At 37.6% G+C, this 14,487-nt stretch overlaps 1 protein-coding gene across 1 annotated transcript; it reads right to left on the bottom strand.

The window, feature by feature from the left end:
• Window positions 1–1,422: 1,422 nt before the first annotated feature.
• Window positions 1,423–5,142, bottom strand: LOC141828424 (diphthamide biosynthesis protein 3). The gene is made up of 2 exons (XM_074715851.1): window positions 4,601–5,142; window positions 1,423–1,679 (listed from the first exon to the last, which is right to left on the bottom strand). Exon 1 carries the CDS (start codon window positions 4,863–4,865, stop codon window positions 4,617–4,619), a length of 249 nt encoding a protein of 82 aa, XP_074571952.1. The 5' UTR covers window positions 4,866–5,142; the 3' UTR covers window positions 1,423–1,679; window positions 4,601–4,616.
• Window positions 5,143–14,487: the final 9,345 nt, after the last annotated feature.

The raw sequence follows: 14,487 nt of genomic DNA, 5'->3' as shown, positions 1-14,487 counted from the left end.
TTGCTAGCAATCTGAGTATGAATTTGATGAATGTTGGATTAGAATGAAATATTGTGGATGTGTATTCATGAAAATTTTTCTTGTTGTTGAACCTTGTATTGATTTCGGAATCATGATGTAACCGGTTGAATGAAATTGTGATAGGAGTTGGATTATGGTGAAGTTGTTTAGTGGTCATGAACAAAATTAAGTTGATTGTATATGTTGTATGTATCTTTGTGTACAGGATGTATAATTGTAAATGTGTGTTATTGTGGTTTGTATTATTGTTTGATTGTGTCCTTGCTTAGTTAATTGTAATAATCATGAGTAGGGATGTATATATATTGTAGGTGTCTTGTTGTATGACACACGAAGTGTAACTTGTAAAATATATTTTTATAGTTATGTATGAATAAAAATCTTGTTGAATTGCAACTATGTTAATAAGTGTATGTATAATACTGTGTTTAGAATGTTTGATAATTTATGATTCATCGAGTTTTAGCATTGTTTCATTAATTGTATAAACATTTATTAATAAATGAATTGTGTAAATAGTTATTAATAAATAGTGGTCAATAATAAGTAAACCCCCGCACCATGAGTCTAGATAGAAGCTTCTATCATTGAGTTCAAGAGAGACGTGATAATTAGGTAGTTTGGTAAATAAATAATTAATTTTGATGGGTATTAGTGACGAATAAATAATGGGATAAAAGTATATAAATAAATTCCATCAAAAACACCACATCCCTTCCTTTTAAATGCTGAAGCACTTGCTCACAGCCTCACACCGACTCACTAGAAACTTCTGCAATCGCCGACGTGGCATCCAAATGACTATTCTACTCTTGAGTGAAGACAAGAGGGCGGTGACGGGACTCAACTAATCATCTTCCAACCCACAAAAATCGGTGTGTGGCGTCCCCGTACAGGTGACCTTTATGTTGTGTTTCGTCGGAAGAGTTTTTTCTTTGCCTGCCACGTGGCTACACTGCAGAAGCCGAAAGTCGTTGAGAAACGGTTGGAAGTGCCGGTCCGCCATTGGACGTCCTAATGGACCATATTCTTGAATCCTATTATTGAACACTAAATAATATACTTCTAATTGCTCAATAAAAGTTTTTTATTTTCATGATTTTACTTTGTTCACCTCTCTCCCCTCCATTTTCCCACCCATTTATAATAACTCAATTTTAACTAAAATTTATTAAAATATTAAAATAAAAATATCAATCTTATAATAATGCAAAGCTTATAATGTGAATTAAATCTTAGTAAAGAGAAATTTAATGGAACATTTATAAAAAAAAAAGGCATTTTAGGCCTTATGCCCAAGCTCAAATAGGCAAAAATGAAACATCATCAATCAAACAAAAAAAAAAACAATCAAACCGCAGAATCTGAAGGTAGCTTGGTCGATCACAATAGCAACAAGAATGACTAACCATAAAATACATTAAAAATAATTTATTTCTCCCCTCCTACACGGTACAAGTCTTCAGCTTTCACATCCATATATCAAAACATACCAAAAGCTACAAGATTATCTCAATCACTTCCACATATCCATATATCAAAACATACCAAAGATTATAAGATTATCTCAACCATGTTATCCGTGTCAGAGCGACCACTTGACATATCGAATGATGTTAAACTTCTGCTTGCTAGAGCTCAACTACGCAAAAATATGCCTGTATTTGAGACAGAAAAGGCCAAGTAAACACAAATGAAAGATATGCAACAGATAAATGATGCACCTTGAAGATACAACAATTTCAACTAATTGTAAACAAATCATCAAGAAATCAATCTCACTAAAATCCACTGATTGGTAGCATTCCTTCGTTTATCAATCCTCGTTTGCCATAGCGAAAGATAATCAATGTTTTAAATAATTCAAAATTGAGATAAAACACTAAGATGACAACTAAAATAGTGTATCTTTGTCTGCTATTTTGAATATTTAAGCATAAATTCCTTCTTGATTGTCTATTGCACATCGAAGGCTTCAACTTTTCCAATCTCCTGGAACCATCAATACCTATTAGGGGCTGTTTGGTTCAAGTTATCACGTATAACCTTTTAGGAAATAAAACATAACCTATGTTGTTTGGTTCAATCCTAGATTATACAATAAAACTTATTTGGTTGGAGGTTTTAGTGTATAAAATAAAATAAAATTACAAGTTAAAAAATAACTCAACCTCTGAAGAAGATTGTGATTTAGAAGAGCTAAAAAATCTATCCGAGTCGAGAGTCTTAAGCAATTATGGGCTTGAGAGGGCAGAAGGAGGAGCCTCTGCACTTCCAAACAAAAGCCTTTTCTTAAGGAGCTTTTGCTGGGATGGTTGCAACCAGATGAGGAGGAGGAAGATGCTAAAGCCAATGAAGAAGCAGACAAAGATGGCAAGGATGATGGAGATGCAAACAAGGACATGGGTGATGATAATGATGATGGCTCTGGAGCAGAAGATGAAAATAAGGAGACTGAGAAAGAAGAAAAAGGATGGCGTGAGGAGCAAATCAGTAAAGCCAAGAGGATATGCAATGAAATGGCTCAGCCTTCATCGACCTTGTTCCAACTTTACTTCAATCAGTACCCTACAGTTTCTAAGCTGGATGACATCCTCTTCCTTGGCTGAATCTTTTCCAATCTTGACGTATTTGCAGTTTATTGGTTTGCCATGTCGCACGGAGCTCCCTCCCTTGGGCACACGTTTTGGAATCGGCTAGGGTTTTGGAATCGAAATTTGCAAATGAAGCAATTTGGGATTCGGCTAAAATGAGTTTAGGGCGGATTGATATTTGATACACGTTTAAGGATATTTTTGTCTTAAAGGGTAAATATTGAAGGGTATTTTTGGGATAAATTTGTTATTAACCCCGGAATCGTGAAAACCTTACCTTACCAAGGTAATCAGATTCCGGAGTTATAACCCATTTTGCTGGCGTGACAATAATGTTGTATTACTCAGGAATCGTTGATAACCTGAACCAAACAAGGTTATGATTGATAACCTTGGACAGATAACTAAGGTTATCAAAGATAACCCTCAACCAAATGCCCCCTTAGAGTTTGTTGATTGTGTATCATCTTAGTAGGTAAGAAGTGTGATCACTTATTCTGATAAGCTCTTGAGTATCCCATGTGATAAAAAAATGTTAACATTAGGGTACATGAACTGTGTCTAAATAGCAAAAACTAATTTTTTTAATGTTGCCAGATGAATCTGTAGCTAATCGGTGGACCAGGACTTCCAAACCTACAACAATTCCACACTGAGTGTCAATGAGCATTAACAAAATGCCTTCCCATTTGAATTCATATAGGGACTATAGGACAATAATGTTGTGTTTGGTTTGCAGAAATGGTAATTCTATAGCTTAGGAATTCTCATGGAATAACAATTCTCATATTTGATTATACAAATATACTTTAGAATACAAACTACAACAGGACAACAAGGTTTAGATCTAGTACCAATTAAAGGACAATGGAGAGAATTGATGAGAGGAGAGAGGTATAACATTAAGTGTAGGGATCAATCATTTATGCTTCCAGGCATACTTTTTGAAGAATCCTAGTTTTATCATTGCTAGTAAACTCTTTTCAAGAATATTTTTTTAAATAGTAAACTAATATCCAATGGGATCTAATAAAAGGAGCTATACTTCTAGAATATTGAAAAATAAATGTTCTAACCCACCACCATTACTCACCATCAGTGACCTAAACCGTCATCTGCATCCTGATGCCCAACAGTGTCATATGCAGGATTTATAGCATGGTCAATCTGCAGAAGGTATGAAGGTAGGGATGCTTGGTGGCTAGAAGTTGGACAACGAGTGGCAACAATGAGATCACCCCCATTCTGAGAAACGGCTGTTGATCTTAATCTGGGTGGATTGCTGCTCAAATTTAAGTTGAGCTCAGGATGGAAGAGAAAGAAGGAGAGGATTCAAAAATATTTCCGTTTTACAGAGATACTATTTTGTGCACAACAAATGGACCTAAATACTTTAATTAGATTCAAAGATTCTTCGGATTCATAATTAGGGCCCTCATCATGCAGGTTGACAAGAAGATTGCACACTCAAGATCAATAAATTTCACTCTCCCTAGAATCACACCCAAGGATCCAATCATCACCTCACCCATATATATAATATGGAAAATAATTATACTATGCTCTTGGCTAACATTTATTTACTTATTTAGTTTGAGAAAATTAACATGATTTTCTCTATTATTTTATGCACAATGAAGCTATAGTAGTAATATTTTCTTCCCTACCTATTTTTTTTATATTTCAAAAAACCCTGAAGCACTACAATTCACTCAAAAGAAAAACAAGAGAAGATAGCACTTACACATTTGATTTCACTTACGTAACGACCCTAATTCTCTAGGAGAACTTCCAAATTTGATATTTTTAAATTAAAACAAACATAAATATGATCAACCAAAACAATATGAACATATCAAAACTATAGTGTTTATGTCTAATTTCCACAATATTTTCGCTTCATTATTAAAAAAATTGAATATTTGAGACCATTGCACGCTTTCAACGTTGCCAAAGTGATCAAACAAGGAATTAGAGAAGCCAACCTGATTCCGAAGAAGCTCAAACCACAGCAACAGGTGACGGCTGGGCGGGGGTCTTCTTCGACTTGTCAGGGCAATCAGCAAAATCCTCAGGATTGTAGACGACCGTGATGAAGAGGGAGCAACTGGGGCAGCGAGCAATCTCCTCCCCGAGGCGAAGATCTTCCTTAGTGATCTGAAATAAGTCACCGCATGGGCAGGGGTAGGTGAAAGCTTGCAGCTCCTCGTTCCATTCCATGTCCTCGATCTCCACCTCGTCGTAAGACATAGCCGAACTGATGGGATTCGTTCTAGGGGATTGCTGGAGTGGCCGAGTGGGGGTGAATGAGATTCGGCGCGGAGGGCACTGAGAACAACCAGCGACGGAGCAACTGAGCAAGGCAGAAGACCACTCGACCAGCGACGACGAACGGCGGAGCGAGGCGGATGAGAGGGAAGGGAACGACGAAGCGAGGCTGATGGGAGGAAGAGAACGATCAGCGACAACGAGCAAGTAGCGACGGCCGACGGATCGAGGCCGATGGGAGGGAAAGGAAGTCAAGGAAGGGCTTCGTGAAGAGAAACAAAGACAAAGTAACCTTACGCCCGTGGCCCTTAGATCTAGGTTTTCCTTAGCAGCCGTTGGATTTAGATTTAGATGATAAGCTTTTTATAGCAGTTAGCAGCAGTTTAAAAATTTTTATTATTTTTTTTTTCAGGTCCGTGGCCAACCTGAGCCCCCACGAGTTGGCTCCTCTGAACCCGCGGTTCGCTTGGATTGACCTATTTAGGTTTGTCAGATAATGAGTTGATAAATTTGCAATCTGACCTATTTAAATTAGTTGATGGGTAGATTAATTTGACGGACCTAATTCAAATTGACAGTTCTATAATCGAATAAATAATTTTAAAAATATAAAATTTTAAAAAATCAAATAAACTCTCAATAACATTTAAACAAAACAAATTTAAATTCATAATAAAATTAAATTAAACTTAAATAATTATTTTAATTACCTAATTTATTTTAGAATCAATTTGATTCAGTTATTTTATTAAATAAACTTAAACAATATAAAATTTAATTCGATTTATCTCATTTAGAGCCCTATAGAGACGAATGGTTTTACAATTATGAAAAGATTAAAAACTATGGGGGGCGAAATGAGATGTTTCATAAATTCAATTTAAATTTCATTGAATCCAAAATTAGAGCGACGCCAACCTTAGCAGGTGGCGAGACGAGGAGCTGAACAAAACCGCATCAATCGCCTCTCCTCTCTCGTCTCCGCAGACTCCAATCCTCCTCCGCCATTGCTCATCCTTCCGTCCTCCCTCCTACCTTCCGCGTTCACCTACTGGGGTTAGGGTTTCCTCTTCCCGGGGCGGGAAGATGGGGCAGTAAACGCTGATCTACAGCTTCGTCGCCCGGGTCACCGTCATCTTGGCGGAGTGCACCGCCTTCACCGGGAACTTCACCTCCGTCGCCTACCAATGCCTCCAGAAGCTCCCTTCCTCCAACAACAGGTTCACCTACAACTGCGACGGCCACACCTTCAATTACCTCGTCGAGAATGGATTGAGTGAGTCTCCTCCCGATCCCCTCTTCACTCTTCTGTGATCTTGATTATCTTGTTACCCAAACCCAAAAGCCATCTTGACACCCATGGATCGTGGGCTTCTTTTTAATTTCTCCTATTTTATGGCTTTGCACAATTTGAGAAATTGATTTTGGAATATGGTTGACCCTCATGGCTGAGCGATCTCGCTCACTTGTTGATCCATACCCACATAAAATTGTCTTTTAATTGTACAAATATTTCACAATATATGATTGGAGATTGGGAATGTGTCTTTTATTGCCTTGATTAGCGACGATAGGTCTGCTATTTGTCAGCATTGCAAAGTTTTTGTTTCGACATTAACTCAGTTAAGTTGCTAACAAACCGAATAGCTAGCTAGCAACTATCTACATTTACAAAACCAGGGCAATGCCAATTGGTATTGCAATTTTCAATCGAGGAAGCATATTGGTAATGTGATATAGGATCGTTTTTATTCGGATAATTGTATAAACATTGATTTATTGTTTTCCATATTTATATGAAGTGTATTGTTGCTTCTTGTTGGGACTGAAGCTTATACTGAATCATTGGGTAAAAGTTTGAGGTTGGAATATCTTATGCTTAATTGTAATGATTTACTTCAAGTTAGATTGTAATGTGGGCAGAAAATCCATTAATTCTGCTACTGTCGGAACATAAACTCCCCTAAACTCATCCACTGGAAACATAAAATCAAGCTAAAGCAACTTGCTTGAAGGCCTAGCAACTCAAACTCAGCTTAGGTGAATTCCACTCAACCTCATCACCACTTGACAGAACTTTCTTGATTTGAGCTCCCCTTGCCTTGTTCCCAACTGGGGTTTGAGCCAAACTACTTAAGTCGACATACTTTTATAGTTTGTTATAAGTTAACCATAACAGCTTGATATCTAGCTGAATAAAAAAACTGGAAGCAAATCATGAAATCAATTGTTCAACTTGACCCTCTTAAGGACCAATTCTTCACATCCCCAGAGAAAGACGAGCTGATTGCAAAACTTCAGGAAGTTGAGGATTGGCTCTATGAAGATGGTGAAGATGAAACTAAGGGTGTCTATGTTGCTAAACTTGAGGAACTTCAGAAGGTAAAATATTTGCTTTAGGCCTACTTGTACATTGGTGTTTAAAGAATCCCTTTGCTATGATGATGTGTGTCTTGAGTCCAGCAAGGTAACCCAATCGAGGAGCGTTACAAGGAGTGGACAGAAAGAGGTCCAGCAATTGATCAACTTGTTTACTGCATTAATAGTTTCAGAGCAGCAGCCTTGTCAAATGATCCCAAGTTTGACCACATTGATATAGCTGAGATACAGAAGGTGGAGATCGAGGACATGGAATGGAACGAGGAGCTGCAAGCTTTCACCTACCCCTGCCTATGCGGTGACTTGTTTCAGATCACTAAGGAAGACATTTCAAATGGTTATCTAATCTCGCACTTGTTCTCTTGATTGCTCTCTCTGAGTACCATGAGAAGGCTAGGTTGAAGAACTAAAACGAGAACTGTAAATTCACGAATCAAAGAATCAAAGCCTACTCAAAAGCATGAAACGGGAAGAATACGAGGCAAGCAGAGGATTTGGATCGTACCTCAAAGAAATGTCGATCGATATAAATCAAATTGTGGTCGTCGTCGATGGAGCAGTTAGGGTTGCTCGTACGCAGGTTGGCGTAAAGGTAAAAGGTGCCTAAAGTTGGTGTCTAGGGAAAAACTGGACCGGACGATCGAAGGAATTGATCGGGTTTCGTCGGTTCGATTGTGAAATTTTTTAAGGAAACAGTCCAAATCAAAAGGGGCCGTTGATTAATCGGCAGCCTCGGTAAGTCATATTTGTCCATTGATCGGACGATTTGAAAGGAACCTTATGGAAAAATTCCATAAAAATCCTTTTTATGTTAATTTTTTTATAATTCTAAATCATTATAAAATTCAATTTAACTAAATTAGTAGTGTAATATTATAAAATTAAATATGTATGTATGTATTTATTAAAATTAAAGTTTGTGTGTATATTTATTAAATTGTTTTTAAAATCATGTAAATTTTTTTAAATATTTTTATTTATCGTCTACATTGTTTTGTTGAGTCCACTATCAATATCAATGATCCGATTAAAACAATTTAGACACTTAAGTTGTAAAAGAATGAAACTTTCTGTTTAATTTGATAAAAGTTTGATTATGTTAATTTAATATATATATATATATAATCAATTAAATGATAAACTTAATTATGATTTGAATCTCAAATGAATAGATTGAAAGATCAATGCCAAGGTTCGTGGGTTTCGTTTTCTCATTCGGCTGATACTTATCGACATACTGTCAACCTGCACTTTTCACTCAATAGGTTGGCAGACGAAACACGGTGCTCCATGATGCTTTGCACGACCAAATTCCTTTTTTGAAAGACACGCCAACAATCATATTTGGAGCGTATGTCAGTCACACAAACAAGCCTAGGCGAAAATGCGGCTTCCTCTATTGCTACGGTTCTTGCCAAATACTAGATTAGATAGATTTTAGACTTTCCAAAGTTGGAATTGATGGCAATGATGTTGTTCGTTTGCAATTTCTTCCTCGAACTTAGGTTGTAGCTTCAATTGATTGGCCCCAAGCATTCATGTATAAAGGTTTGGTCTCTGCCCAGAGAGAGGGAGATCATACAGGTTCTATTCACAGAAACAGAGGATTCAGAGAAGCGTCGTATTCCTGGGGCCTGATAAGGTCCGCACACAAGACATTCAAGCGGTTTTGGAATATATAGTTTTCAACTTTCATGAATTGTTCCGGTTGTTTTGCAGGGAGCTTCTGCTTTCTTTCTACAAGAATACAAAGAAATTACCGCTCAGAATCATATTCTACAGGTACTGATTCGTGTATATTACACTAGAAGTAGAAGAGAAGTGGCTGCAATAAGAAAGGTAATGTTGTTTACCCTTGTAGATAGATAGGGTGTTTTAGCTTTTTTAGTTCGTGTTTGTTAATTAAAAAATTTATTGAACTAAAGCTGATATAGCAACATGATTGTCGTTATAATTAAATTATCATTCTAATAAAATAATTATAGAGTTACTTATTTTTAATATATTGTAAATAATTTAAAAATTAGGATTTATAAGGTATCAAAAAATACTAGATAAAAATAGTATTAGAAATACATTACATGCTTTATAATTCAAATCAAAAATTAAAGAAATAAGATCATGATTTGAGTGTTAGCTAACTTTATAATATTTGTAAAATTATGGAGTTGAAATAAGATCACGATCGAGGAGTTGAGCCTTCCGGCTCGCCCAGGATATGGGACGGAGGGCAAACCACTTCCTCGCTGTGGTCGATGATGAGAGTATCTTCTGATACAATTACAACGTGAGATTTTTTGGCTCCTCTTTTCGTTCGAATTGTTATTCTTGCTGATACTATTAATGTGAATTGTTATTACAAAATTCCAATATTAATACATTTTATTAGATCATCATTTCCTTTTTGTCAAAGACGAAAATTTCCAATATCAACATGCGTACATGACTCGCGTGGCTGGCGCAGCGATAAGAGCTAGCTAGCAACATCATTGGGACGGTGTAGCTGCATATAGCAAGGACTTGGACGATGGAATATTAAGTGAGAGAGAGAGAGAGCGAGAGAAGAGAGAGAGGCCATGTCAACTTAATCTAATTATTTACTTTTCCTATAGACAGATTCTGCTGTCTGGAAACGGGTAAACGACGGATGTCCCCGTTTCCGAAACGTCATCTGTGGAAACTCGTGGAAACTTCAACCTCGCGGCGACCGTCCTCTCGTGGCGACGAAGAGGGGACGACGAGGCAGATGCGCACCTCCCCGACCACGCCGGCGAGCGTCTCCGAGCTCCTCCGCCTCCGCCAGCTTGGGGCGTCGGTGTCCTGCGGCGGCGACCAAAGGAGCGGCGACAAGTGAGGGCGGCGGCGGCAGAAGATGGGGAAGAGGAGAAGAGGAAGCATCGACGGCAGCAGAAGATGAGGAAGAGGAGAAGAGGAAGCATCGGCGGCGGCAGAAGATGAGGAAGAGGACGGCGGCGGCAGAAGATGAGGAAGAGGAGAAGAGGAAACATCGGCGGCGGTAGAAGATGAGGAAGAGGAGAAGAGGAAGCAGCGTCGCGATTGGCGAAACAGGGAAGCTGCGAATCGGGCGAATATTTAGGGATTCTTTAATGGGTTTAAACCGTTAAGCCATTAAATCCATTAAACCTCCTGACCCTAAATGAATTAGGATTTGATTGATCAAATCCCATTTACATTAGATTTATTTAATTAACTCCTCCTAAATTAAAGTTAAGGTCATTTACATTAGGTTTATTTCCGTCTCCAAGTTTCCCGACAGCATAGGTGTGGAACGGTGTAGATGTGGCAGCTAGCTAGCTAGCGGATCCAGCTCCAGCAGCTTCCTCGCTAGCTCGATCGCCAGACAAAGCCAACGCCAGTGGCGTTGCCTCGGCCCGGGCCCGGGCCCCGGCGATGGCTGGCTTGCTCGTGCAAGACAACCATCACGAATCGCTTGAACGTCTTGTCAGTTCTTGGCTTCCTGTTCTGTTCATCATCTTTGGCTCTTCTGTTCTCAATATGAATGCATGCAGAATGCCTCCCTGGGACAAACACTGTCGCGCTTTGCCTCGCACGACCAGGGTTTTTGAATAATATATAGATTTCTAAACGAATTTCAATTTAATATATTAAAATTTTTATAATTCAATCGGAATTAAAAATTTTGAGTTGATTCGATCGGTCTCAACTGACTAGTCTATTTAGTTTACGTAGCTAGCTCATCTTACACTCGATCTCAAGTTACCCAATTACCCAACCCATTTGGGTTGGGGGCGGCTTCTGGCCCAGCTGATCCCGCCTTATATGAGTTATGTTAGGCCCATTAAAGGCTTAGCCCAATAATTACAATCAATCCGATTCAAGACATAGCTGGGGTCAAACCGTCCTAGCTCATGCTGAGCTCGAGTCAGATTGACTCAGTTCTTCCATGTTCCACTCCAGTCAGATTGGCACCAATCTAACTGAAGACAAATCAACTCGTGTCGGATGTTCGAGCACAAGGTAAGTCAGCTTGAGTCATATCTGAGTTAAATCTGACTAACCTGACTTATGATTGGGCTCAATCTAAACAATCCGCATGACATCTAATGTGATAAGGAGTTAATTAAAGAGAAGGTGTGTGTTATAGAGAAGACATCGCAGGAAAGGCATATGTTACAGAATGAATTGACACAGTTTGTCGGCGTCTTCGTATGGCCTAGTCTCTCTCGATTTGATAAAAGTCAATCTGACAAAGGCTAATCCAACAAAGGTCAATCTGATAAAAACTGATCAAACAGAAATAGATTTGATAGAAGTCGATTCGACAGAAACTGACCTAAAAAAAAACATCCCAAGGTACAATCGACTTCCCAAAAGAGTTGAGCCACTCACCTATCGAAGAGTTAGCCCACTTCTTGATATCATATCACAAGTTATTTTAGATTGGATGATAGAAAAAAAGAACCTCCAAAATTTATAGTTGTCATGTGTATTTTGTACAAAAAAAGTATACCCAATGCAATAGTAAATACTTAGAGGAACAATAAAAAAACTAGAATTTGAATCTCAAATGGGATAAATATCTTAGAGGATACTTTTGAGTGTGTATATGTTATGCTTTGGATTTACTTAGTAGACAAATAAAAGAGAGACCATCTAGTTCCTTGGACAATAGTGCAACAATAAGACGTTTGGTAAATTAACCAAGTGTTCATGATTTGATTCTTAGTTATGACACACTATAGGGTATTTTTTTAATGGAATGAAAAATTTAAGATGTTACTATCTCCGAGATTTAAATCCTTGTCATTTTCAATGTTAAACAATGTCTTTCTGAACTCATCGAATGATATTAGCTAAACTTAAATAGTTTGGTAGGACTGAATGTCATCCTTGGTATGTCACATTATCACATGTCACTAGAGTATGATAATACCACACAAAATTTATTATTATATCTCCTCCGAACTAATCAAAAAAATATATAAAGGAACTAGAAAAAAATAAAATTTTAAAAAATACTCTTATCTTATCTGTTGAATTAGTATAAAACCTCTTGCATATAAAACTCTAAAGTTGGAAGCTGCTTGTACTGTTCATATATATTTTTGATTAGTTCAGAGGAGATATAATAATAAATTTTGTGTGGCATTATCATACTCTAGTGACATATGATAATGCGACGTATTAAGGATGACATTCAGTCCAAGCATCAAACTATTTTAGTTTAGCTAATATCATTCAATGAGTTCAAAAGACATTGTTTAATTAACATTGAAAATGACAAGGGTTTAAATCTCGAAAATAGTAACATCTCGAATTTTTCATTCCACTAAAAAAATACCCTATAGTGTACTCATAACTAAGAATCAAATCATGAACACTTAGTTAATCTATCAAACGTCTTGTCGTTGCACTATTGTCCGAGGAACTAGATGACCTTCTCTTTTATTTGTCTACTAAGTAAATCCGAAGCATAATATAACATGTACACACTCAAAAGTATCCTCTAAGATATTTATCCCATTTGAAATTCAAATTCTAGATTTTTTTATTGTTCCTCTAAGTATTTTACTATTGCATTGGGTATACTTTTTTTTTTGTACAATATACACATGACAACTATAAATTTTGGAGGTTCTTTTTTTCTATCATCCAATCCAAAATAATTAACTTATGATTTGGTCTGATATCAAGAAGTGGGCTAACTCTTAATCAATAGGTCAGCGGCTGAACTCTTTCAAGAGGTTGATTGTACGTACCTTGGGATGCTTTTTCTAAGGTCAACTGCTTCTGTCTGTCGAATCAACTTCTATCAAATCGGCTTCTATCCGATCAATTTTTATCAGGTTGGCCTTGTTGGATCAGCCGACCTCTGTCAGTTGACTTTTATCAGATTGAGAGACTAGCTAAGGTTGGCCTTGTTGGATCAGCCGATCTCTGTCAGTTGACTTTTATTAGATTGAGAGACTACCTAAGGTTAGCTTTGTTGAATCGGCCTTTGTCAGTTGACTTTTATCAGATCGAGAGACTAGCTAAGCCATACGAGGGCGCCGACGAGCTGTGTCAATTCATTGTGTAACATATGTCTTCCCTACGATGCCTTCTCTATAACACACACATGCCTTCTCTTTAATTAACTCCTTATCACATCAGAGGTCATGCGAAGCTTAGGTTGAACCCAATCATAAGTCAAGTTAGTCAAATTTAACTAGATATGCCTCGATTTGAGTTACCTTGTGCCTCGATCTTTAGGCTTTCGCTTGTGTAACTTTGGAATAGTAGTTTTTTTCTTATCAAATTAATGATGGATATGTACACATTTCTATTATTGGATAAATGTCGACATGAAATCTTTTATTTTGAAATGATAATTCAATAATTCTGATCTAGATTTATTTGTATAGTAAGTATTTATTAATTTTCGTCACAAATGGTGTATGTAACAAATGAAAACATTAAGGACAGTAATTTACTGTCTTCACTTTTATTTGAGACGGCACATTACCATCTCAATCTGGTGTCTCTAGTTTTTTCACAGAATAAGACATAACATTTGAGACAAAAAAATAACTGTCTTAAATACTTTTGAGACAATTTAACAACCGTCTCATAACCGTCTTAAATCGCATTTGAGACAGTGCAACTGTCTCAATATTTTTTTGAGACGCTTGTATTGGGGACAGCTACATTACCGTCTCATCACCGTCTCAAAAACATTTTGAGACAACAAATTTATAATTTAAGACAGATTTTGTTGTGTCTCAAAAAGTATTTTTTCTAGTAGTGCCAGTTGATTTGTCTTAAGTAATTAGATTGGTGCCAACCTGACTGGAGTGGAACTAGGAAGGACTGAGTCAATCTGATTTGAGCTCATCATGGGCTAGGATGGTTTGACCTGAGCTATATGTCTTGAATCGATCGGATTGCTTCGAATTCACGTCTCGACTGAATCTCCTCTTAGCAATACAATTCAAAGGTGCATAATTTCAAGTTGGCAGACAAATTCGGACGGACGCTTAATCGGTCGTTAACAAATTAAAAATAAAAAAAATGGATGGTTTCTGGACTCGATTGCTAAAGTTGGAAGCTGAACAAAGACTGGACATGGCCGGTGATCTCCGTCGGCATCACCATGCACCTGCAGCCACTTCCACTCCTTCAAAAGGCACGTCGCTCGCCGTGGCAGAATGGTTTCCACCAACACCATCGCCCCGGCGTTCCACGCCGCCACATGTGCAGGCAG

This window comes from Curcuma longa, chromosome 4 (assembly GCF_044706935.1).
Source record: "Curcuma longa cultivar G26 ecotype Majalengka, Jawa Barat chromosome 4, ITB_CL_G26_1.1, whole genome shotgun sequence".
Lineage (NCBI taxonomy): Eukaryota > Viridiplantae > Streptophyta > Magnoliopsida > Zingiberales > Zingiberaceae > Curcuma > Curcuma longa.
This window is presented reverse-complemented; position numbering and strand designations above follow the sequence as displayed.

Bases quoted from the DNA above. Each gene is read 5' to 3' on its own strand.
- LOC141828424 (XM_074715851.1), bottom strand. From the start codon at position 4,865: ATGTCTTACGACGAGGTGGAGATCGAGGACATGGAATGGAACGAGGAG.